We start from the raw sequence: 22706 nt of genomic DNA on the forward strand, positions 1-22706 counted from the left end.
TTTTAAGACTATTCCTTGTGGGTGAGATGTAGATGGGAATCAGGCATCATGGCTGATGGCCTAACAGCTGATGGTGTTAGGAACCTGAGGGCTTAAAGGGAAGATAGCAATTTGAAGAGGTTTAGTTTTAAGTGGGGTTTGAACTTCCAAAAGCAGGTGTCATGGCCAGTAAGGAATAAAGTACAAAGGGTAAAATGACCGGAATGACAGTGCAAGCAGATAGAAGTCCTTTGGTTCTGAGTCTGGAGGGAGAAAAAGGGAGGCTGGGGCACACCAGCAATAAATGTGTTCAGGCAAAAATAATAAATAAATAAATAAATAAATAAATAAATAAATAAATAAATAAATAAGGAATCAGAAAAGGAATGAAAAATCATTAGTTGACAGAGGAGAACTGTTAAGTTTATTGTTTTATAAAGGAAAAGGTGAATGCTTTCAACCCTGTAATTCTAATAGTTGACTGAATATATTAAAAAAACTAGTGTGTGACATAAAACCTCTTCTAACGTTATATTTGATTTCAGTTTTATTTGAGTTTCATATTCTTGTCTTAAATCTTAGAAGTTTGGCACCTACATTTAACTCTCCTGTGACAAAAGACAGCAGGTGTTCTGTGGAACTCAGGTAAGAGGGAAAGCTGTGACAAAGAATCTGATTACAGATATGTTCGCCCCTTCGACAAAAGTTTCTTAAGGGACTGTTGTTCGTCAGCCAGGCTAAATTATATTTCTACCTGAACAGTTTAATTTTTTAGTACACTCAGATCCGCAAAGGATCATTGTCTCCTGGAGACGGAAAGTTTAGATGAATCCAGATGGAATGTGGTGATTGTAGATCTACTGGGTAGTTATGTGAATTTTTCTGACATCCATGGACGTTTTTAATATCGAAGGTAAATATTTCTATAAACCAATGATTTCTTAGAAAAGACTCTTGCAGGAATCTGAACAGCTCCACTTGAATATGTTTTCCACTTTCCAGCTCCATTCCAGATTTCACTTTGGAAAAAGGTTCCCCTTGTGGTAGATTGCATGTTTGGGTTTGAATAAAGTACCTAAAAAAATGAAGCCTATTTGCAATAGGAGGACACTGAATACAAGTTTAAAAGAATCCGCAAACATTTCATAAGTCCCTAATACACACCTGGCACACTTTTGGGCATTGGATTTAGAGTGGAACAAATAGAAACATCTTCCGCCCTCACAGTTTTGTGGGGAGAATAATTCCATGAAAAATCTGTAATTACCACGCATGGTCTTAGAAGCAATGACATGGTAAGAAGTGGAAATAGGAACCTTGGGTTTAGTGTGAGGGGTGAAGCAAGGCTTCCTGTGGGGTCACTGGTGTGGGGGCGCCTGGAGGATGAGTTAGGACAGGGAGGTGGAGAAGCTCTGTGGCTCTGCAAAAGAGCCACATGTGGAAAAGTAAAGGTAGGAAAGGTAGGTGAGTGTTCAAGGAGCAGAGGCTGTGTGCTTGGAGTGCAGGGAACAAGGACACGGTGCCATGAGACAGGCTGGGCAGGGAAGTAGGAGACTCCTTATGGGCCATCTAAGGACTTTCTGGCTTTGGCTTAATGAAAAGGAGGCTATTGGAGAATTTAGGCAATAGAGAGACATGATCATACTCCATTTTTTCACACTGGTTGCTGTGTGGCTCATGAAGGAGCCTGATAGAAGGTTGGACTAGTGTATAGCTGTTGGAGATGAGGAAAGTGGGTGCATACCAGTGATAGGTTTTGGAAGTAGAATTGGCAGGGCTTAATGATGGAATGCAGGACAGGAGAGAGAGGGGAACCCCAGGTAGTTACAGACCTAGGCAGGCTCAGAGAACATGCTCATTTCTCTTATGACAGCTTGGTGATAGCTGTGGAACATAATACAACACTTCTCTCTATTTTTTTTATTAAAAAAATTTTTTTTAATCTTTATTTATTTTTAGGGAGAGAGACAGAGACAGAGCTCAAGCAGGGGAAGGGCAGAGAAAGAGAGAGACACAGAATCCAAAGCAGGCTCCAGGCTCTGAGCTGTCAGCACAGAGCCCGACGCGGGGCTTGAACTCACGAACCGTGAGATGATGACCTGAGCTGAAGTCAGACACTTAACACACTGAGCCACCCAGGCGCCCCATGGCACTTCTTTCTAAAGTTTTATACTTGAGATAAAATTATCATGGCTTTTGTACCAGCCAGAAGTTGAACGTAATTACCAGAGGTGGTCTGTTATTTTGGGAGCAGGAGCAGGAGTAGCTATCCTTTGTGATTCAAGAGTTTCTGTGGAGTAGACTCTTCTCATTTAGAAGGAGAGAGCCATGTTTCTTGTAGAGTCCATTTTGCCAGTGACATTAAGGGAAAGTGGAAGGGTTGGGAGGCTGGGTGGGCAGTGACCATTGAACCTCAGAATAACCATGTATTTTTATCTTTTAAGGTTTACCAGCGATTTTACAGAAATAGAACCGATTGGCTCAGGTGGATATGGCCAAGTTTTCAAAGCAAAACACAGAATTGATAGGAAGACTTACGTTGTTAAACGTGTTAAATATGATAGCGAGTAAGTAGTAAATGTTTTATTTCTTTGAATGAGGTGTGTGAACCTGCACTATTCTTTTTTTTTTTTTTATGTTTCCCTCTTCTTCCTTAGCATATTATTTAGTTTTTTCTAGTCTTCCTTAAAAATGTTGCTCTATCATCAGGGGCTTGGCTTACTGTGAAATGACCTCACTTTACTGTGGTTATTAAAAAAAAAAAAAGAATATACCATTGATCATTCTTTTGAGCTTGTCTTGGTGAAAACGGAAGTAATAGAATCATCTGGCTCACAGTGACCTTTGAGATTTTCTGGTCTCCTCTCTTTGTTGGAAGGACTAGGAGACTGAGACCCAAAGCTGGGAACTGATTTGTCAATAGGTGACTGTTTGTCTATTATTGCATCATACACCACTCCAAAATGTAGTGGCTTAAAAATAACAGGTATTATTATCTCTCATGGTTCTCTGAGTTGGCTGTGGCCATCTGGGCCATCCTCACACGGGGTCTCTCATGCATTTGCTGTCAGAAGTCATCTGAAAGCTTGGCTAGTGATGGCTGTCGCACATGGCTAGCAGTTGATGCTGGCTGTGGGCTGGAATTTCAGCTGTTAACCAGAGCGCCTCTACGTGGCCTCTTTATGTCACCTGGGCTTCTCACAACCTAGTCGCTGCATTCCAAGAAGGATTGTCCTCAGAGAAAGTCATCCCAAGAGGGAACAGCAAAGGCTGCTTTTGACCTAGTCTTGGAAGTTCCACATAATATTGGTTAAACAACATCACTAAGGCCAGCTCAGACTCAGGTAGAGGGCAAATAGACTCTACCTCTTAATCTGAGGAGTGGATGTATGTATGGGGAGGACACGAATTGATGACCATCTTTGGTTGCTACCTACTATGGTAACAAGGTGGAGATTTAGAACTTGTTTTCTGGAATGCTGATCCATTGTGTTCCCACTATAACCCCTTGCTCCCCATGTTTGTTTCATGTATTATCTGCACCCACTTACTCCCACCCTTCCCACTTACTGGATAGAACTCCTTCAGAAAAGAGAACATGTGGGAAGGAAGTATTAAATCACAAGCTCACCGGTTCACCAATCTTGCTAGTTGGTTTCTGACAGTTGGACTATGTATAACTTGGTAGACCTATCCCTCAAGGACTAGGGAAGGATATGGGGAACAGATATGAGCTATGGAAAATGACATGAGTAAAGGAGAAGCAGGCGTGGAGTCCTGGCCATTCCTCATCTCAGCCAGACACACCTACTTCCCTTCTCACGGACAATGCCTTGCCTTGTCCACCTGGCATCAAAACAAGCCTTTTTTTTCCGTTACATTATTTTGCTTAACATGAATGAAGTGTTGTTCTTTCCATTCAGCAGCATTTTTCTTAATGGTAATATGTAATGATGATAAGAGTACAGTATGTTGGACATTTTTAGTAGCTTCATAAATTGGTATAACACAGTTAGAAATATACGTGGAGGGGCACCTGGGTGGCTCAGTCGATTAAGCATCCAACTTCAGCTCAGGTCACGATCTCGTGGTTCGTGAGTTCAAGCCCCACAACAGGCTCTGTGCTGACACCTCGAGCCTGGAGACTGCTTCAGATTCTGTGTCTCCCTCTCTGTTTGCCCCTCTCCATGCTTGCGTTCTCTGTCTCTCAGAAATAATTATTAAATTAAAAAAAATATACTTGGAATATTTATACACCTTGACCTGTGGATTTCCCATCTGGGAACCTATTCTAAGGATATTATCCAAATTGTGGAAAAAGTTATACAAGAAGATGTAAATCACTGTGTCATTATAACAGTGAAAAATTAGAACAAACTAAAGGTCCAGCAACGAAGAAATGATTACGTATGTTTTGTTCTCTCCCCTGTTCGATGGCTAAGCTTACATACGGAAAATATTCAGACATGAAATGATATGATGCTGGAATTTGCTTCAGAATAATCCAGGGAAGATGAGGGAGTGGGTGAGAGTACAGATGAAACGAGATTGGCCAGGAGTTAATAACAGTTTCATTTGGGTAATGGCTAGTTCATGAATCTGTTTGCTCTACTTTTTTGTACTTTAGAAATCTTACATTAAAAAGTTTACATGATGGTTATACAAATTGTGTAACAAGGAAAATGGTAAATATAACCTGTTATGTGGAGAAATAGGATAAAAACTATATACTATAATTACAAGTATATAAAAATGTATAGGAAGAAAGACAATAAGAAACAATCCAAAACAGTAACTGATTGTGTTAGGGCTGTTGATGCATGAGTACTTTTTTTCCCTTTATTTTTATAAATGTTACGTCATGTAGTTATGGAACTTTGCAAATTAGAAAATGGAATTGTAAAATGTTTGCTTATCTTTTCTCCTCATTGAAATCTCAAATTTATTTATTCCATGTAGCATAGCATTTTCTCAGCTCTTGACTCCAGATCACTATAAAGCTCCCACACATACAGTGAAGTCTTGCTTTCTCTGCGTAGATATCTCCTTTGTGTATTTCTGTTATACATTTAAAATTTTGAGTTAGGTTCATCACGTTGCCTATGTTGCCCTTGCTGCCCTATTAGGGTTTGCTTATGAAATCCAAAGTGATTTCAACACAAGGCTAAACAAAATATGATGTATGAATTAGCAACCAAAAATTGCTTGACTGGCATTTCAAAGATGACTACAAATGGCTTTTAAAATGTCTGATGCTTGAACTTGATTAAGTCACTGCTTTTTCTCATGTTGAGAGTGAGGACAGCCATGTTTTTTCTGTGTGTTCAGTTTTTCCTTTCGAGTACTCCTGGCCTCCATTCTAAAAACTCAGTGTGTGGGAACCACGGCAACTGTTTCATAAGGGAGCATAGGTAGTTGTCTTCTGTCACCTGACTTGTAGTTCATAGCAGGGATGATGCTGACACTTTTATGTTCCCTGTTTCTTTAAAGCAGGAAGGCAGAGCGTGAAGTAAAAGCTTTGGCAGCTCTCGATCACCCAAATATCGTTCACTACTACAGCTGCTGGTTTGGCGATGATTACCATTCTGTGGACAGCATTAACACTTCAAGGTAACTAAAAAGAATTCTCATAGCCCTAACAGGTTGGAAGAAACTGTTATTTACTAGGTGTAGGCCAGAAGATAAGGCCATTAGTTATTACATTTAATAATCACCAACCACGCGGGGCGCCTGGGTGGCTCAGTCAGTTAAGCGTCCGACTTCAGCTCAGGTCACGATCTCGCGGTCTGTGAGTTCGAGCCCCGCGTCGGGCTCTGGGCTGATGGCCTAGGGCCTGGAGCCTGCTTCCGGTTCTGTGTCTCCCTCTCTCTCTGCCCCTCCCCCGTTCATGCTCTGTCTCTCTCTGTCTCAAAAATAAATAAACGTTAAAAAAAAAAATTTTTTTTTTTAAATAATCACCAACCACAAACACCGTTTGAGACAATAATCTTGTCCTTGCTTCTATCCCTTGCTCCACACTTGCTTAAAAAAATTTTTTTATTGTCCTCAACTGTTTTATTTTTTTAAATGTATACCTTTTTTTTTTTTAGTTTATTTATTATTTTTAGTAACCTCTACACCCAGTGTGGGGCTCGAACTCACAACCCCAAGATCAGGAGTTGCATGCTTTTCTGACTGAGCCAGCCAGGTATCCCTGTCCTCATCTGTTTTGAAAATCTCAGGTTTAGCTTTTTGTCTCCATTGTTTAATTTGTAGGCTTGCTCACTTACCCCGGCTTCAGGCTAGGCTGTACATGCAGTCTTAGGAAGAAGGTTTGAACACATTATGGATGCTACAGCTGGAAACCCCTCCTCAGCTGCCAACACTTTTATGTCCCTCTCAGAGACTCCTGATTGTTGGGGTGCAGTTAAGTGGTCTGTCTCTCTCTGTCTCTCTCTCTTTTTTAATATTTTAAGTTGGCTCCATGTCCAACGTGGGGCTTGAACCCATGGCCCTGAGGTCAAAAGTTACATGCTCTACCAACTGAGCCAGGCAGACACCCCAAGGGGTCCCTTTTGAATACAACCACACCACTTACAGTGGAGTGGTGGGCATTGAAAATAATTTAAGACCAAGGAGGTACCCCACCTTGCATCACTCATGCTTTGTCTCAGGTAAGACCCTGACAAAGGACTGGAGGGCTCTAAAGACCTGGCATCTGCTTCTGAAAAGTCAGCCAGTGTTTCTTGGGGACTGTCCTCACTGAAATCCTGAGGACAATGAGGGTCTGTTCATTCATCGACTCCCACCCCCAGCACCAGCTCCATCCACCCCAAGTGACTGAGAGCTTTATCATTAGTTTCAGGACTCATCCACCATCAGCATACAGACAGGACTTCTTCAGCTTTCAGCAGATTTTTGGCTTTCTTTTCCTATTTTCTAACCAACATAAGTTTGAAGAAAATAAATTAATATTGAAGCCAACTTAGTTTATAAAGCAAGATAAAAACATGGTTAGCAAAATTAGTCCTCGCAAGTATATGTCAGAGCAATTTGTTGGCATTTCTCTTTGAGAAACGATCCTTACACTATTGTTTTCGATTTGTTTTTCCTGTATTTCTCTCTCCTTAAACTAATAACCCCCATGACAGCAAGGATAGTATCTAATTTGTTTTCTCATCTGTAGGTGACTGTTCTGGGCCTTTCACAAAACAGATGCTCAGTAGGCCAATAGTGAATTAAAATGTTCCAGAATTACTTTATGTAGTAATGCAATTTGGTTTTCCTTAATTCCATTGTATTGGTGTTCCTATTCCTTTCTACTAGCAAAGGTGATCAAGGACCCTTACCATTAGAGAATGGGCAGTGTCATACTTTGTAAATTACTTAACAAATAAAGCTCTGGACATTTGGGAACTTACAATTTAAATCAAAAATGATTTATTTTATTTTGATTCAAGTTTATTACATTTAGATTTTCATGTTTTTTTAAGTTTATTTACTTATTTTGAGAAAGAGAGAGCATGTGTGTGCACATATGTGAGCAAGGGAGGGGCAGCGAAAGAGGCGAGAGAGAATCCTAACCAGTCTCTGTGCTGACAGCTCAGAGCCAGATGCTAGCAAGATCTCATGAACTGTGAGATCATGACCTGAGCCAAAATCAAGAGTCAGACACTTAACCGACTGAGCCACCCAGGCACCCCTAGATTTCTGCTTTCAGACATGTTTTGGGATTCTTAAGAAGATGAAGTATAATTTTAAAAAGAAATGTTATTTTTTTATAAATTTCTTTTTATTGCTATTTGTAATATACTGTGAATTTTATATCCAGACCAAAGACTAAGTGCCTTTTCATCCAAATGGAATTCTGTGGTAAAGGGACATTGGAGCAATGGATTGACAGCAGAAGAGGCCAGACACCAGACAAACATTTGGCTTTGGAATTGTATGAACAGATAACAGCAGGTGTGGATTATATACATTGCCAACAGTTAATCCATAGAGACCTTAAGGTAAATGAAAATGTACTTTGTTAGGAATTGATAAATATGATTTAGTAATTTTATTTTTTTTAAATTTTTTTAATGTCTGTTTTATTCTTGAGAGAGAGAGAGAGAGAGAGACGGAGTGCTAGCGGGGGATGGGCAGAGAGAGAGGGAGCACAGAATCTGAAGCAGGCTCCAGGCTCTGAGCTGTCAGCCCAGAGCCCGACACGGGGCTCGAACTCACGGACCGCGAGATCATGACCTGAGCTGATGTCAGATGCTCAACCGACTGAGCCACCCAGGCACCCCTATGGTTTAGTCATTCTAAAAAGTATCTTCTGTAGTTTTAGAATTGATTAACAGTCCTGAGGAAATAATATCTCTGATCCTCTGAAGTTAGAATGGATCTAGATCTTGCCCCAAATACCATTCCCATAGGACCATTCAGAGGATCTTCAGGACAAATCAATTTATTGAGACAGTGAGCCTATATATACTCAGGCTTGTTTGAGAAGCAGAAGGGACTCTGATGACTGGCTTTGGGAACATGATTCTCCCAATTTCTCAGTCATTACTCTTTTTTTTAATATTTATTTTTGAGAGAGAGAGAGAAAGTGGGGGAGGGGCTGACAGGAGGGGGCCAGGAGATCCAAAGCAGGCTCCGTGGTGACCGCAGAGAACCCAATGTGGGGCTTGAGATCATGACCTGAGATGCAGTTGGATGCTTAACCAAAGGAGCCACCCAGGCGCCCCTATCAGTCATTATTCATGACGGCAATCATAGCTACTGGGTCCAGAGTCTAGAACTTTCCTGGCATTTGGTTAGACATTTCTACCCCGTGATTGGAAAATTGTAATCCAAAACTTGTAACACACAGCATACCTTTGTATTTTTATTTTCTGCTGGCTTTCTAGCTTCTTTCATGGTTGAGATGAGCTGTTTTCCCATTTTACCTCCTCATCAAAATCAAAGAAGACAGAACAGCTTTTCACAGCCTCCCTCACTCTCTCTTCCCTGTGATTGGCCTCCTTCCATCACACTTTGGCCATGCTGAATCCTATCACGGAGGCTTTGCTCCTCTTCTTCTTGCATGGAACATTCTCCTGCTTGTCTTCTTTGGTCTCAGGCTCTTCAGGTAGCCTTTCCTGATGACTCTGGATCCAGGAGAAGCACCTTTTCTGTGTAGATCTTGGCTGTTTGCTTACCCCACCCATCTAAAACAGTCAAGAATAAGGATGAAACAAAAGAGTTTCTTGAGTAAAAGAAGGACGCGTAGTTGTAGTTGTTGGGCCTACATAGGAATAATTGGCCCATAAAAGATATTGTGTCTTTGGTCTTCCCAGGAGCTGGATGGCCAAGGCCTTTGTGTTGGAGTCCACCTACTTTCATCTGCTTTAATATCTGAAGGTGCTCTTTGAAGTTGGAATGTCGTAAGAACTGTGTTCAGAAAAATACATTTCGATTGGCTATGCCTTCACCTTGGAATAGGTGATATATATATATATATAGTTAAATAACAAATTAAGCACATTTATTTACTTGTAAAGTAACCTGCAAATAAATGCAGAAGTTTGGGTATTAACTCCCAGGCTCCCCTGCTCTGGATGAATTCTCGAAACTGATGGGTGCTGACTGGATGTTCCTTTCTCTAGCACGTCTCTTGCCCGTTCTCTCCTGTACCCCATACTTCCTGTTGCCCTGTGTCACAGTGTTCTTTTCTTGTGTCTGTTTGCAGACGATGTTTGCTCCGTGTCTGTAGTTGCTCAGAGATCAGACCTTAATTCTCCTGAGCCTTCTTTCCATCTTCCAACTTTTCTAGCTTCTCTACTACGGTTGCTGCATGCGCTATCTTACAACATTATTGACAAGAGACTCATTCTGAGAATCTCAAACTTAGAAGAGATCTTAAAGGTGTCGACTTCAATCCCCAACAGATCCTGGACTCATACTTGCAACATTTCTAACAAGTGGGTGTCCAGCCCCACCTTGAATACTCTCTGACATGGGGACTCTCAAAGTCCCATTCCTTGGACCACACTGTTAGTTTATTAGGATATATTAAAGCAAACCTTTGGGTTTTTTCTTCCCACCAGTCCTGGATCCATCCCTTTGCACCGTACAGAGTGAATCTACCTCACATTAAACATGTCTTCAGAGATTTGAAGGCAGCAATGCCCAAAGCCTTCTCTTAGAGAAATCCTTACTTCTTCAACTGGCATTTTAAAGACGTGTGATATTAAATACCCTGTTTGGGGCTACCTGTGTAAGGGTAAATGTCTTATAAGGAAATATAAAAATAGCCCTTGTTAAATGTGATTTGGATATGTGTTAACAGTCTGTCAAATTGGTGCTTATAAATTCAATATTGGGTTTTTTTCTTTTTTTTGTAGCCAGGTAACGTGTTTTTGGTAGATACAAAACAAGTAAAGATAGGAGACTTTGGACTTGTGACATCCCTGAAAAATTACGCAAATCGGACAAGGAATACAGGAACTCTTCGATACATGAGCCCAGAACAGGTGAGGTCCCTTTCCTTTCTGTCTATATAGTTTTCATTTCTTTTGTATTTTTAATTAGAAAGATAACAGACACCTCTTATAAAATTAAAACATCCACAGAAGAAAGTGAAAAATTCCCTTTAACCCAACTTTCTATTCCTACTCTTCTCATAGAGTCGTTGTTTATCCTTTTGGATCATTTTCTGTGAGTTATAGTCATTTATAAACACACATTTGTATATATATGCAGACTTTTTGCACAAAAATATAAAGAGATGTTTCTATAACTGACTGTACTGTTATTTTGTGGCTTTTTTTTTCACTCAACAATGTATCATAATCTTTCCGTACCAGCACAGACGGATCTGACATCCATTTTAGCAACTATATTGTATACTGAAGTATAGCTATACCATCATTTATTTAACTGTTTCCTTATTGATGAGTGTTTATTTAGGCTGTTACCAACTTTTTACGTGTTTTCTGCTTATCTTTGACTCTAAAAACACATATTTCTTTTTTTTTTTAAGTTTATTTATTTATTTTGAGAGAGAGTGTGCTAGTGAGCAGGAAGAGGGGCAGAGAGAGAGAGGGAGAGAGAGAGAGAGAGAGTGAGAGAATCCCAAGCAGGCTCTGTGCTCAGTGTGGAGCCCGACACGGGGCTCGATCCCACAATCATGAGATCATGACCTGAGGCAAAATCAAGAGTCCACCAGTTAACCAACTGAGTCACCCAGGTGCCCCTAAAAATGAGTATTTCCATGATAATCTGTAATAGATTCCTTTAAGTGAAATTACTGAGTAGGCTGACAGGTGCATTTCAAATTTGGTAAATACTGTGAAATTGTCATTCAGAAAAAAGTGATTCTATTATGCCCTCCTCCCAAAGTGTAGGAGAATGCTGCTTTCTCCTTCACACTCCCAACCAGACTAGGGTGCTAGCAGACTGCATTTTGGCCTCAGTGATGAATGAGGAGTATCCTGATGTTTTAGTTTGCATTTTTCAGATTTTTAGTAAGGTAGGCCATCTATATATGTATGTACTTACCACTTTTCTGCAGATTTTCTATTCATGTGCTCTCCTCATTTTTCTTAATTAGGTTATCTGTTCCTAATTTCTTTGTAAGGAATATTTATATATTTTGGATATTGATTCTGTATCTGTTAACCATATTACAGAAATGTTCTTGTATGACAACTTAAAATCTTCTATGCTACATTTTAAACAAAGAAATAACAAGAAACCATCATCAAGGAAAACATTTGAATGTTTGTCTTATGTGTAGTTTCATTACTCTAATAGTCTCCATTTTTGGTTGATAGCTTGTTGTCTGTTTTCATCTTTTTGATGTTTGAGAGCCTAGGGTAGAGAGGAAATCCACCTTTTCCCCTTGGGGACCATGTGGCATAAAAACATAATTTTTTTTTGTGGAATAGGAAAGTGGAAGACAAACTTTAACTCCTGCACCCTGTATTGTCACCCTAAAATATTTTTGAAAAAATCATTCCTCATTGTGCTTTTCATTTACTTAGTGGTTTTTAAACTGAAAAACATTTTATTGAGAAATAATTTATACATCATGAAGTGTATGTATTTTAAAGGTACATTTGTCATTTGACAAAGGCATCTATACCTGGGAAACCCATACACTTGCGAAAATGTAGGACATCTCCCTCGCCTGTGAAAATTCCCTCAGGCCCTTTCCAGTCCCTCCCTCCTTCCCAGAGGCGGCCGGTGCTCTGATTTCTGTCACCACAGATTAGTTTTCCCTGTCTTGAGCTTCATATGAGTGGAATCATATTTTATGTATGATTTTTTTATTGTATTTGATTACTTCAGTCAAGCTAATGTCTGCTGGAGAACCTCTGGTGGTTGTTTATACCAGCAGATTATTCCTTTTCATTACTGAGTACTATTCCATTGCCTGAATATACCACAGTGTGCTTCTCTATTCTTCTGATGGTCATTTGGATTGCTTCCAGTTATAGAACATTATGAATACATACGAACATTTGCATGAAAGCCACTTACTGGGAACTCTTAACTGTTTCGCCTCCTGCATCTTATTGAACACTACTGTCAAGTTCTGAGGCTGAAATTTTTGTTATCCCCATTTTATGGCTGAGATTATTCCACCATTGATGGTTAATTTACATGAGTGATGCAGCCAGTTGGTGACACATTTGAACCAGGGCAGTGAGACTCCACAGATCTTGCTAATAAACACGCATTGTTACATGATATAAGATAGTTTGGTCAAATAGCTGTTTTGGTTTCAGAAGCCATGGATGTTTATATCAGGTATCAGTAACAAATATATCAGTAACAAATATAAACATATTTTGGTCTCTTTAGATTTCTTTACAAGAATATGGAAACGAAGTGGACATCTTTGCTTTGGGGCTAATTCTCGCGGAACTCCTTTACATATGTCCCACTGTTTCAGAAACATTACAGGTAAATAATATCACAAAAAAGAATTAAGCAACAAAAATTATTAGCAGTCATCTCCAAAGTGCTGCTACAGTAACTGCCCTTATGTGAGGATAGACTTGAATATATTAGTATTGACTGGGAAGGAAATATGGATTTAATCTTTCACACAGTTGGGCAACCAAAACTTTTTGCTTCAGACCAGAAACTTTGGTCTTCTTTTGAAGGTGTGTACATCTCACAAAACTAAAGCTGTTTCTTATTTGAGTCAGTCAGTAAAATTTTATTGATTGCCTGCTTTGCCTAAGACACTGTGCTAAGTGCTACAGGGTTTTAAATGTGAATAAGCCTCGTTCTCATGGAGCTTTTATTTTAGAAGGGAAGATACTATAAGAGAATGCTCTACATGTTTTTGGGAAAAGACACGAAGTCTTGGGGAAACAGGACAGAGATCTTTCTAGCTGTAGGGATTTAGGTTTCATGGGGTATTTAAGTTGGGCTTTGAAGGATTGGTTGGCTTCTAATAGTCCAAAATAGAAGAAAGATCATTCCAGCCTTCCTTGTGCAGAGGGTGGGACTAGCAGACAGAATCATTTTTCTTGGAGTAGTAAGTGACAAGGAAGGGATGGTTGGCCCACTGGAGAGATGTGTTGGGACTAAATTAAGGCGAGATTATGGACTTTCTTATGGGGGCAGTGGGGAACTGCTAAACGTATTAGGCAACCGGAGGGATATCTTGGTCTGAAGCTCAGTAAAGGGACTTGCTGGAGCCAACAGCCTTCCCTGGACAGCAGGGATAATGAAAACACCTAGCACGTAGGATGCCAAAAAGGATGAAGGGAAGTAATGCAGATGACGCTCTTAGCACTTCAACATGTTGATGTTAAGGATGGGGAAAGGTGGGAGAGGAGAGTCCTGCTTGCCTCTGGGCCAAGAAGCAATTTGGTTTTCCTCCTGAGTGAATAACTTCCTCATGAATATATATATATATATATAATATATATATATATGTGTGTGTGTGTGTGTGTGTTTTATTTTCAGATTTTTAAAGAGCTAAGGGACGGCAAGTTCTCAGATGTATTTGATGGCAGAGAAGTAAGTACTTGAAAATAATCAGACTTTTATTCATTTCAGTGTTCTATTTATTAGTATTGACTCACTATCATTACAGAAAATTCTTCTGCAAAAATTACTGTCACCCGAACCCGCGAAACGGCCTCATGCATCTGAAATACTGGAGACTTTGAAGGAGTGGAGGAATGTAAAAGAGAATAAGAAACGAAGCACATGTTAGAGCTCTTCTAAAAAAAGTATCCTGCCTTGGATATTCAAATTTTCTATAACTGTCTAAAATCTTCTAGGGACACCTATTGGGTATTTACCTTCTATTTTTATTTTCCTCTTAATTTTTCACTAAATTTTAAGAAGGTTTGAATCTTTTTTTTTTTTTTTTTTTTACTTCAAAAACATTCAGACACTTTTCTTTTCCTGAGCTTATCTTCTTATTATAAACATAGGGGAGAATATCTCTCAAATTTTTAAAATATTAGCAAATCAATTAATATTCATTAAATGTCAACTGTTTCTAGGCCAAAAATATATGAGATATCTCACTGTTTGAAATAGCTAATTTAGAGAAATATGGTACTCATAAGAAGATAAGTGATATACAATCACTTTGGAAAACAATTTGGTATGATCTGGTAAAGTTGAAGGTGTATATACCCTCAAAGCCATCAATTTGGTTCCTACATGCTTGCCTACCAGAATGTTCATAGAAACCTTGTTCATAACAGCCAAAAGAACAAAAAACAATGTGCATCACAAGAAGAATGGATAAACTGTATTTTTCCATACACTGTAATACTATATAGCAGTGAAAATGAACGAATTATATAGCTAAGTGCAGTAACATGATACATCTCTGAGGAACATAATGTTAAGCCAACAAAGCCAGTTACAGAAAACATATACAGAATGATTCTATTTACATAAAGTTGCAGACCCCGCTAAATGAAATACTTTGTTTAGAAATCCAAACAAATGTGGTAAAACAATAAAGGGAAAGAAAAGAATAAGAAATTCTACATTTTGATGGTGGTTTTCTGAGGAGGGATGGAAGTGGTGTGATAGGGGAAGTAAACTTCAAAGATAACAGTTCACTTTGTTTTAAGTTTATTTATTTATTTACTTTGGAGAGAGAGAGAGGAGAGAGAGAATTCCAAGCAGGCTCTACACTTACAGCACGGAGCCAGATGTGGGGCTCGAACTCTTGAGACACGAGATCATGACCTGAGCCAAAGTCAAGAGTTGGATGCTTAAGCATCATGACTGAGTCACCCAGGCACTCCTCACTTTTTTTGTCTTAAACCAGATGTTGCATTCACTACTGTTTACTGTGTACTCTTTTTATCTTAAATACATTTTGTATCTATTAGAACAAACACTTTAAAGAGATAACTGTGCTAGAAGGCAGTAGGTAAGCACAGAGAAGAATCGGTCTGGAGAAGTTTCCAGGAGATCACTTTCTACTGAGGTATCATGGCATACGGCTTAGAAGTGGCATTCCAGTGAGACTTCTAAGTAGGCTAGGGATTTAGACAAGTAGTGAGGAGCAAATATGGGCAGGAGTCTGGACAAGAGCCATGGCTTGAGTTCTGGAAAAGATATACCTAAGAATGTTGGGTATACTTTGTTTCCCTGAATTGCTGGAGAGAATACCAGAAGATAATTTGGGTGACATCTTGGGAAAAAACCTGAGGGAAAAGACCTGTCATATAATTTTACAGTTTTTAAAGTGAGCCAAGTTTAGGCTAGGCAGAAAAGTCACAGAGAAAGGCTTTTACAAAGGCTATAGCTATTTCTAAAAAGTTATTGAAAGCAGTTAATATGGTTTTCAACTCTCAATGCAGTATTTGATCAAGGCAAGGTTTATCAATGGAGGGTAAAACCATTGGTTGAAAAGGTGTTGGGGAACAAGATCTTCAAAGGATTTAAATATAATCCCACAGATGATATATCAGTTACAAGGGGGAAAGGGAAATGTACCTTTACAATGGAAAGACCTCCTGGTCTCCTTAATAACCATGTGATTAAATCAACATCACTGAAGGTGGGACTGACTACCTAATATTATGCCTCTCCTGATGTAAGAGTTATGTACTATCACCTATTTAGTTTTCTTGCCAAAGCATTTAACTGGAACTCAATCATAAAGAAATTATTAGACAAATCCTGAATTAAGTCATTCTATAAGATAATTACCTTGGGCTTCTCAGAAAGTCAATATCACACAAAAAAAAAGTAGAGGAAGTATTCTAAATAGAGACTAGAGAGGTATAACGACCAAATGTGATACTTGAACCTTGATTGTATCTTGGATGTTAAAAAAAAAAAAAAAAAAAGAGAGATTAAAAAAAAAAAAAAGCCTGGAGCGCCTGGGTGGCTCAGTGGGTTGCGCGTCTGACTTTGGCTCAGGTCATGTTCTCATGGTCCATGAGTTCAAGCCCTGCATCGGGCTCTGTGCTGACAGCTCAGAGCCTGGACCCTGCTTCAGATTCTGTGTCTCCCTCTCTCTCTGTCCCTCCCCCACTCACACTCCCTCTCTGTCTCTCAAAAATAAATAAACATTAAAAAAAAAAAAACCCATCAAATTATAAAAGACGTTTTGGGGACAGTTAACATTTGGGTATGGACTGCATATTAGATGGCATTATAGAATAATTTTTAACTTTCTTAGGTGTGATAATGATATTGCAGTCATGCAGGAAGAGGTCTTATTCTTAGGCAGTGCATGAGGAAATATTTAGGGGTGAAGTGGCATGATAGGGACAACTTTCAAATGTTTAGTGAAAATCACTATGTATGTGAAGGGAGAAAAAGCAAATGGGGCAAAATGTTAACAACTGAATCACTGATAAATCCAGGAGGAAGATAAAGTTATTTATGCACATATGTGATTTAGCTTTTATATATACACATATACATAGATAAGTGTGTGTGTATGGGCAGCTACATAATTTGGGACCCAGTGAAATGAACACATGGGGACTTTGTTCAGTAATTAAGCATGGGTCACTTCTTGAATATGGAGCTTTGTACAGCTGCACAGTTTCCACAGCCGTAAAGCCAGACATGTGTGAAGATATATATGTATACACACATATATACGTGCACGTGCATATGTATCTGAGATGAAATGTTTGTAAGTCTAAATACCAGCTTCTCCAAGACTCAAATTATCCAGGACCCTCACTAGAAACAAACTCACAACATCCATTCCCTACTGGAGTGTCCACCATAACGTGAGGTTCCTGGCATGTTAACTTTTCATTATGGAATATTGGAATTCATTGTGGAATATTTCATTATGGGATATTATGGAATATTGAATGATTCTAATATTATTCACATTTAATTTAATAAATTTTGTGTTAAAGCATACACAAAAACAGAATAATGAAACTCTATGTTTCATTCATTCATTCAAATATCAACATTATGCCTTCTTTGTTATATATACCTCCTTCCTTTTTTTTTAATGTTTAATCATTTATTTTGAAAGAGAGAATGAGCTAGCTTGTACAAGCAGGGCAGGGGCAAAGAGAAAGGTAGCGAGAGACTCCCAAGCAGCTGTGCACTGTCAGTGCAGAGCCAGACATGGGGCTCGATCTCATGAACTGTGAGGTGACCTGAACCAAAATCAAGAGTCAGATGCTTAACCGACTGAGCCACACAGGTGTCCCAACCCCCCTTCCTTTTTTAAATTTTCTTCTACTGGAGTATTTTAAAGCAAATCTCAGTCCTTGTATCATTTCACTTGTAAATACTTAAAAATGTATTTCTGACATAAGATCTTTTGAATTTTAACAAAGCCATGATACACTGTCATTCAACAAAATTAATATTTCCTTGATGGTTGTATAGTAACCAGTCTGTATTCAGTTTTCTTCACAAAAATATATTTTGGCCAGTTGTTTAAATCAGGATCCAACATTGCATTTAGCTGATGTCTCTTTTGCTTTGTAACATTTACCCCTGTTTTAAATTTCTTTCCTCTTGCCATTTATTTGAGGAAGGAACTAGATCATATATCCTGTGGAATTTCCTTCATTCAGGACTTGACTGATGGTATCCCCATGGTGTCTAGTTAGGACTAGAAGCTTGACTTGATTCTGGTTCAAGTTTTTTCCCCCAAGAATACTGCATAGATGATGCTGTATACTTGCCTTGACATCTCTTCAGGAGTAACATAATGTTTGGTTGTTTCATTTTCAGTGATCTTAAGATTGATCCGTGGGTTCTGGTGGTGTAATCTACTATAAAGTTTCTTTCCAATCTTCCACCTAATGGTTGGAGATTGTTGTTTGGATCCATTATTTCATTAGGGGTTGCAAAACAGAGATTTTTGGATTCTGTAATCTTTATCATCTGTGGTTATTCTATAAAGAACTTTCTTTAAAGCAGAATGGAATAGATGGAATAAATATTTTAGAATGAGTTGGTGCCCTGGTAACCCCCAAAGGCAACAAATAAGGCTTTCATTTTTTGAGCAGCGGTATGACCCAGCCAGCTCTTTGAAACAGTTGTGTTTAGAATGGGTTGGAGCAGGAGGAGACTGTATTTGAAAGACCAGAAGGCTGAGAGGCTAAGACGGCCTGAAAGATACTGGGGACAGAACCAAGAGGAGTCAGTGACTAGTTGTGAGGATTAAGGAGAAAGTACCGCCAGAGATTACCTCCAGGTTTGTTTGAAGGTGAGTAGCCGGATTAGGATGTAGGCTTCAATCGGATTAACCCCCAAAGAGCCACACATATTTGAGAGATATTTTGTCTCACACTTTTATCTATTATACAATTTTTCGTTAGGATTTAAGCCAATAGGAAGGCCACCGCACATCTGTCCACGTGATGAGGGCAGCACGTATGGGGTGTAAAATGTTAGCTCTCACTTGGAGATGCTGTTTGTGTTGCTGCCAGAATATTGAGGTGAGGAGGTCGAGCAGACCGTAGAAAACACATGAGAGAAAGGATGGATTCATACACAGAGTGATGTGTATGTTATCTGGAAGTAACCCCTGAGGCTCAACTTTGAATCCAGGGGAGATTATGCAGAGGAAGGCAGACTAAGGAACAAAGTATGGCAAACACTCCATTTAGGTATTTACTCTTTATATCTAAATGTCAACCCTGTCCTTGACATCTGTGTGATTCTCTATCTGTAACTATGGCCTGTCCCAATCCTGCATGTCCTCAGAACAGTCTCAGATGAAGGGACTACAGTTGATAGATGTACAGTGTTCTCACTATTGGTTTAAACTCTGACTAAAAACAGTAGAAGAGATAAAACTGTGAGGCAAATACCTCTCAAATATGTGTGACTCTTCAGGGGTTGAGGCCTGTATTAGTTTTCTATGGCTGCTTTGAAAAACTACCACACACTTGGGGGCTCAAAACAACACTCATTTATTCTCTTACACTTCTGGAGGCCAGAAGCCTGAAGTGAGTTTCACTGGGCTAAAGTCGAGGTGTTGGCAGGGCCACGTTCCTCTGGAGGTTCCCACTCCATGACCCATGTTCACTGACTTACTTGACTAAGCTCCTGCCACACAGGTCAGCTGTGTTACCTGAATAAGGTTTTGCACTCAATGGCTCTCAACTATGGTTTCTACCTAAAATCTCCTTCTTTTTTTAATAACAATTTTACTGAGATGGAATACATACCATACATTTCACCCATTTAAACTATACATTTCAGTGACGTCATGTATGTTGAGAGTGCAACCATCACCACGACGTTATCTTTTTAATCTTTAAATTTTTTTTCTTTTTTTTTAGAAGGAGAGAGAGTGCACAGAGGAGGGCAGAGACAGAGAGAGAGAGAGAGAATCCCAAAGAGATTTTTTGCCCAATCTGGACTTTCATTTAAATGGAATCATACAATATGTGGTCTTTTCCATTTAGCAGAATGGTTTTGAGGTTCATCCACGTTGTGGCATGGATCAGGACCTCCTTCCTTTTTATGGCCAACTAATAATCAATTCTATGGCTCTATCACAATTTATTTATCCATTCATCAGTTGATGGACATTTGGGTTGTTTCCACTTTCCTGCTATTATGAACAATGCTACTATGAATATTCATGTGCAAGTTTTATGTGGATGTATGTTTTCATTTCTCTTGGGTAAATACTGGGAGTGAAAGTGCTGGGTTATATTGTAACCCTTTCCTCATAACTTCACGTATTGAAATGACACTCAGAATCAAATTCAGTGTGACTTCATCGTGTTCCACTGTCCCCCACCCAGAATGGAACTGTTTCCTAGTTCTGCTCTTGTCCAGTGCCTCAGTATTATGCTTACCAATTTGCCTTGGGAGCTCAGTTTTTCTTGTGTGGCTCTTTCGATGAATTTAAAGCAGGGACAGGCTCTCTCATTTTTGTTTACCCCAAGGCAGTGAGCCTACTGACCTGCATAAAGCAGGAACTCTGTAAGTGCTTTTGAATCGGTGGGAAATAAAAGTATTAAGGATTTCATACGCTTGATCCTACAAAATGTGTCTAATACTAAATAATAATGTTCACTTTCAAATTTCAACAGTTAAATGGCAAATAACACTAAAAAAAGGTATTTAAGGGAAACAAATTTTGTATATTAAAGTCTATTCATTTTGAATTGTAGAAGCTCCAGTATTTTGGATTTATATTTTAGGAAAATGAAAGACTTTAGAAATTATAGATTGGACTTTGAAAATAAACAAAGCACTCAAAAAAAAAAAAAAAGAAAGAAAAGGAAACAAAGCACAATATAAATAAATGACAACACGACATATTATGTTTCAAATTTTACATAAATTTCACTGAAGCAAATTCAAATTCCCTAAAGCAAATTTAAAAATTCTAATGTTTTGCTTACCTTGGTTTTCATTATTGTCTAGTTTTGAAATCAGTAAAGGCTTATGTTAATAAAAATAATTTTTTACTCATATTGGAAGCCTGTATTTTTTTTTTAAAGTTTATTATGTATTTTTGAGAGGAAAAGAAAGTACAAGCAGGGGAGGAACAGAGAGAGAGGGAGAGAGAATCCCAAGCAGGCTCTGTGATGTCAGTGCAGAGCCAGATGCAGGGCTCCATTTCATGATGACCTGAGCCAAAATCAATAGTTGGACGCTTAACTGACTGAGCCACGCAGGCGCCCTGGAAGCCTGTATTTTTAATTGTCAATGGATAAGAATAAGGAATGTTTCCCACTCTCCAAGGTAAGCCTAGTTTTAAGCCTTGACCTGGAAATGTGAACCACAAATCTGGTGGAGTCATGGATTCTATCAAAGTTATTCCCGTATTCTGAGCATGAACGTATTAAAAATATTCTTGGCCATTAGGCAGGTGGATGGTTGTCCCCACAGTAGTAGAAAAGGAAGCTGGTGACTAACTCCATTCCATCTGAAACAACCCACATGGCTTTGGGAATGACTGCATGGATGTCAGTATACTGGCTGAAATGACGGGAGAGTATCTGACTGTAATTCCCAGGAAAGATGAACTCCTTTGTTTCAGCTACTAATACAATTTTATTGTTAAGTGAAAAAGTAAATATTTAATACTATTATACAACAGTATAAGCTCTAGTATTTTATATGTGTGTTTATATTCATAAAAATAATGCTTCATTTTCTGGATGAAATGAAGAAGAACTGAGGCCCACCCAGAAGTTAACTAGTGTAGTGATTCTCAAGTTTTGCTGCATCTCAGAGTCAAAGGTGGTCACGCTCAGGCCACGGTGACCAATTACATCAGAACCTCTGCCGATGGGAAACTGTCAGCGCAGAGCCTGATGTGGGGCTTCAACTCACGAAATTGTGATGATGAAGAGTCAAACACTTAACCGACTGAGCCACCCAGGCACCCCTTGTATTATCATTTTTAAAGCTCCCCAAGCTAAACTTGAGAACAAATGAATTAGGTTATATTAGGGCAAAGGCTGATACAAGTTGTGCTATTGATTATCTTAACTTATGCAAATACAGGTTATGCTTTTGCTCTGTTCTTGTGTATACTGTTTCTAATAAAAGAGGCTGATCTCTTGCTCAGTGGTACTGAGAGAGAGGTTAGCTATAAAACTGGATCCCCAAGAATGTAACAGTGCTCTGTATTTAACCTGTAGCACTAGTCCTAACGCACAGGTGCTTATCAGATGTATTCTTAGCACTTTATACAAATACAGATATCTAGAAACTACCCTAGACTAGCCGAATCAAAATCACTAGGGGTGGTACCTGAGCTTGTGAACTTTAAAAAAAGTTCATGATTTTTGATGCCCAATTTTGTCTGAAGATATCTAGAGGTGTGCTACATGGTATGTCCTTAGCTATATGTGGTGACATTATAGAGAAGCAGATTTTAGAAAAATAACTTTAAAAATCACTTATAGCTACCCAGCAATGGAACAATCCATTTTAAGGCAGTGAGCTCTCTGTGGCTGGAGAAATAAAGGCAGAGGTTAGATTGCAAACTGCTGGGAATGTTGTCCAAGGGCTCCCAAATTTAGGAAGTACTTGGATAACCTGATAGTTAAGATTACTTCCAATTCTAAAGTTTCTTTAGCTAAAATTTGCAATCTTCACTTATAGTGGATATACACACTGTCATGAAAACTCATGATTTTCCCACAAGTATCATAATTATTTTGTTTCTGAAATTGGCTAGAATGAAGTAGTGTTAATGGAACATTGCCTGACATCAGTCGTATTGAGGGGGATGCTTTTCCTTCCTCCTATCTGCATGGAGGGAAGGAACTTTTTCTTGCGCCTTGGGAGAGAGAAGTATGGGAGCA

At 39.0% G+C, this 22706-nt stretch overlaps 1 protein-coding gene across 4 annotated transcripts in view; it reads left to right on the forward strand.

Moving 5' to 3' along the window:
- EIF2AK2 (eukaryotic translation initiation factor 2 alpha kinase 2) overlaps window positions 1-20861 on the forward strand; it is a 39225-nt gene extending 18364 nt beyond the window's left edge. For 2 of the 4 annotated variants that reach the window (XM_019447380.2, XM_019447381.2), the window contains exons 9-16: window positions 562-624; window positions 2424-2546; window positions 5470-5589; window positions 7790-7970; window positions 10335-10463; window positions 12799-12900; window positions 13918-13971; window positions 14048-20861. In XM_019447380.2, the coding sequence (XP_019302925.2) occupies window positions 562-624; window positions 2424-2546; window positions 5470-5589; window positions 7790-7970; window positions 10335-10463; window positions 12799-12900; window positions 13918-13971; window positions 14048-14170 (895 nt within the window). In that variant the 3' untranslated portion in view covers window positions 14171-20861. The remainder of the gene's footprint in view (window positions 1-561; window positions 625-2423; window positions 2547-5469; window positions 5590-7789; window positions 7971-10334; window positions 10464-12798; window positions 12901-13917; window positions 13972-14047) is intronic. The other 2 variants (XM_019447383.2, XM_019447392.2) reach the window with 2 other exon arrangements.
- Window positions 20862-22706: the final 1845 nt, after the last annotated feature.

The sequence above is a fragment of the Panthera pardus genome, unplaced genomic scaffold (genome assembly GCF_024362965.1).
Source record: "Panthera pardus isolate Hobbes unplaced genomic scaffold, ASM2436296v1 HiC_scaffold_26, whole genome shotgun sequence".
NCBI lineage: Eukaryota > Metazoa > Chordata > Mammalia > Carnivora > Felidae > Panthera > Panthera pardus.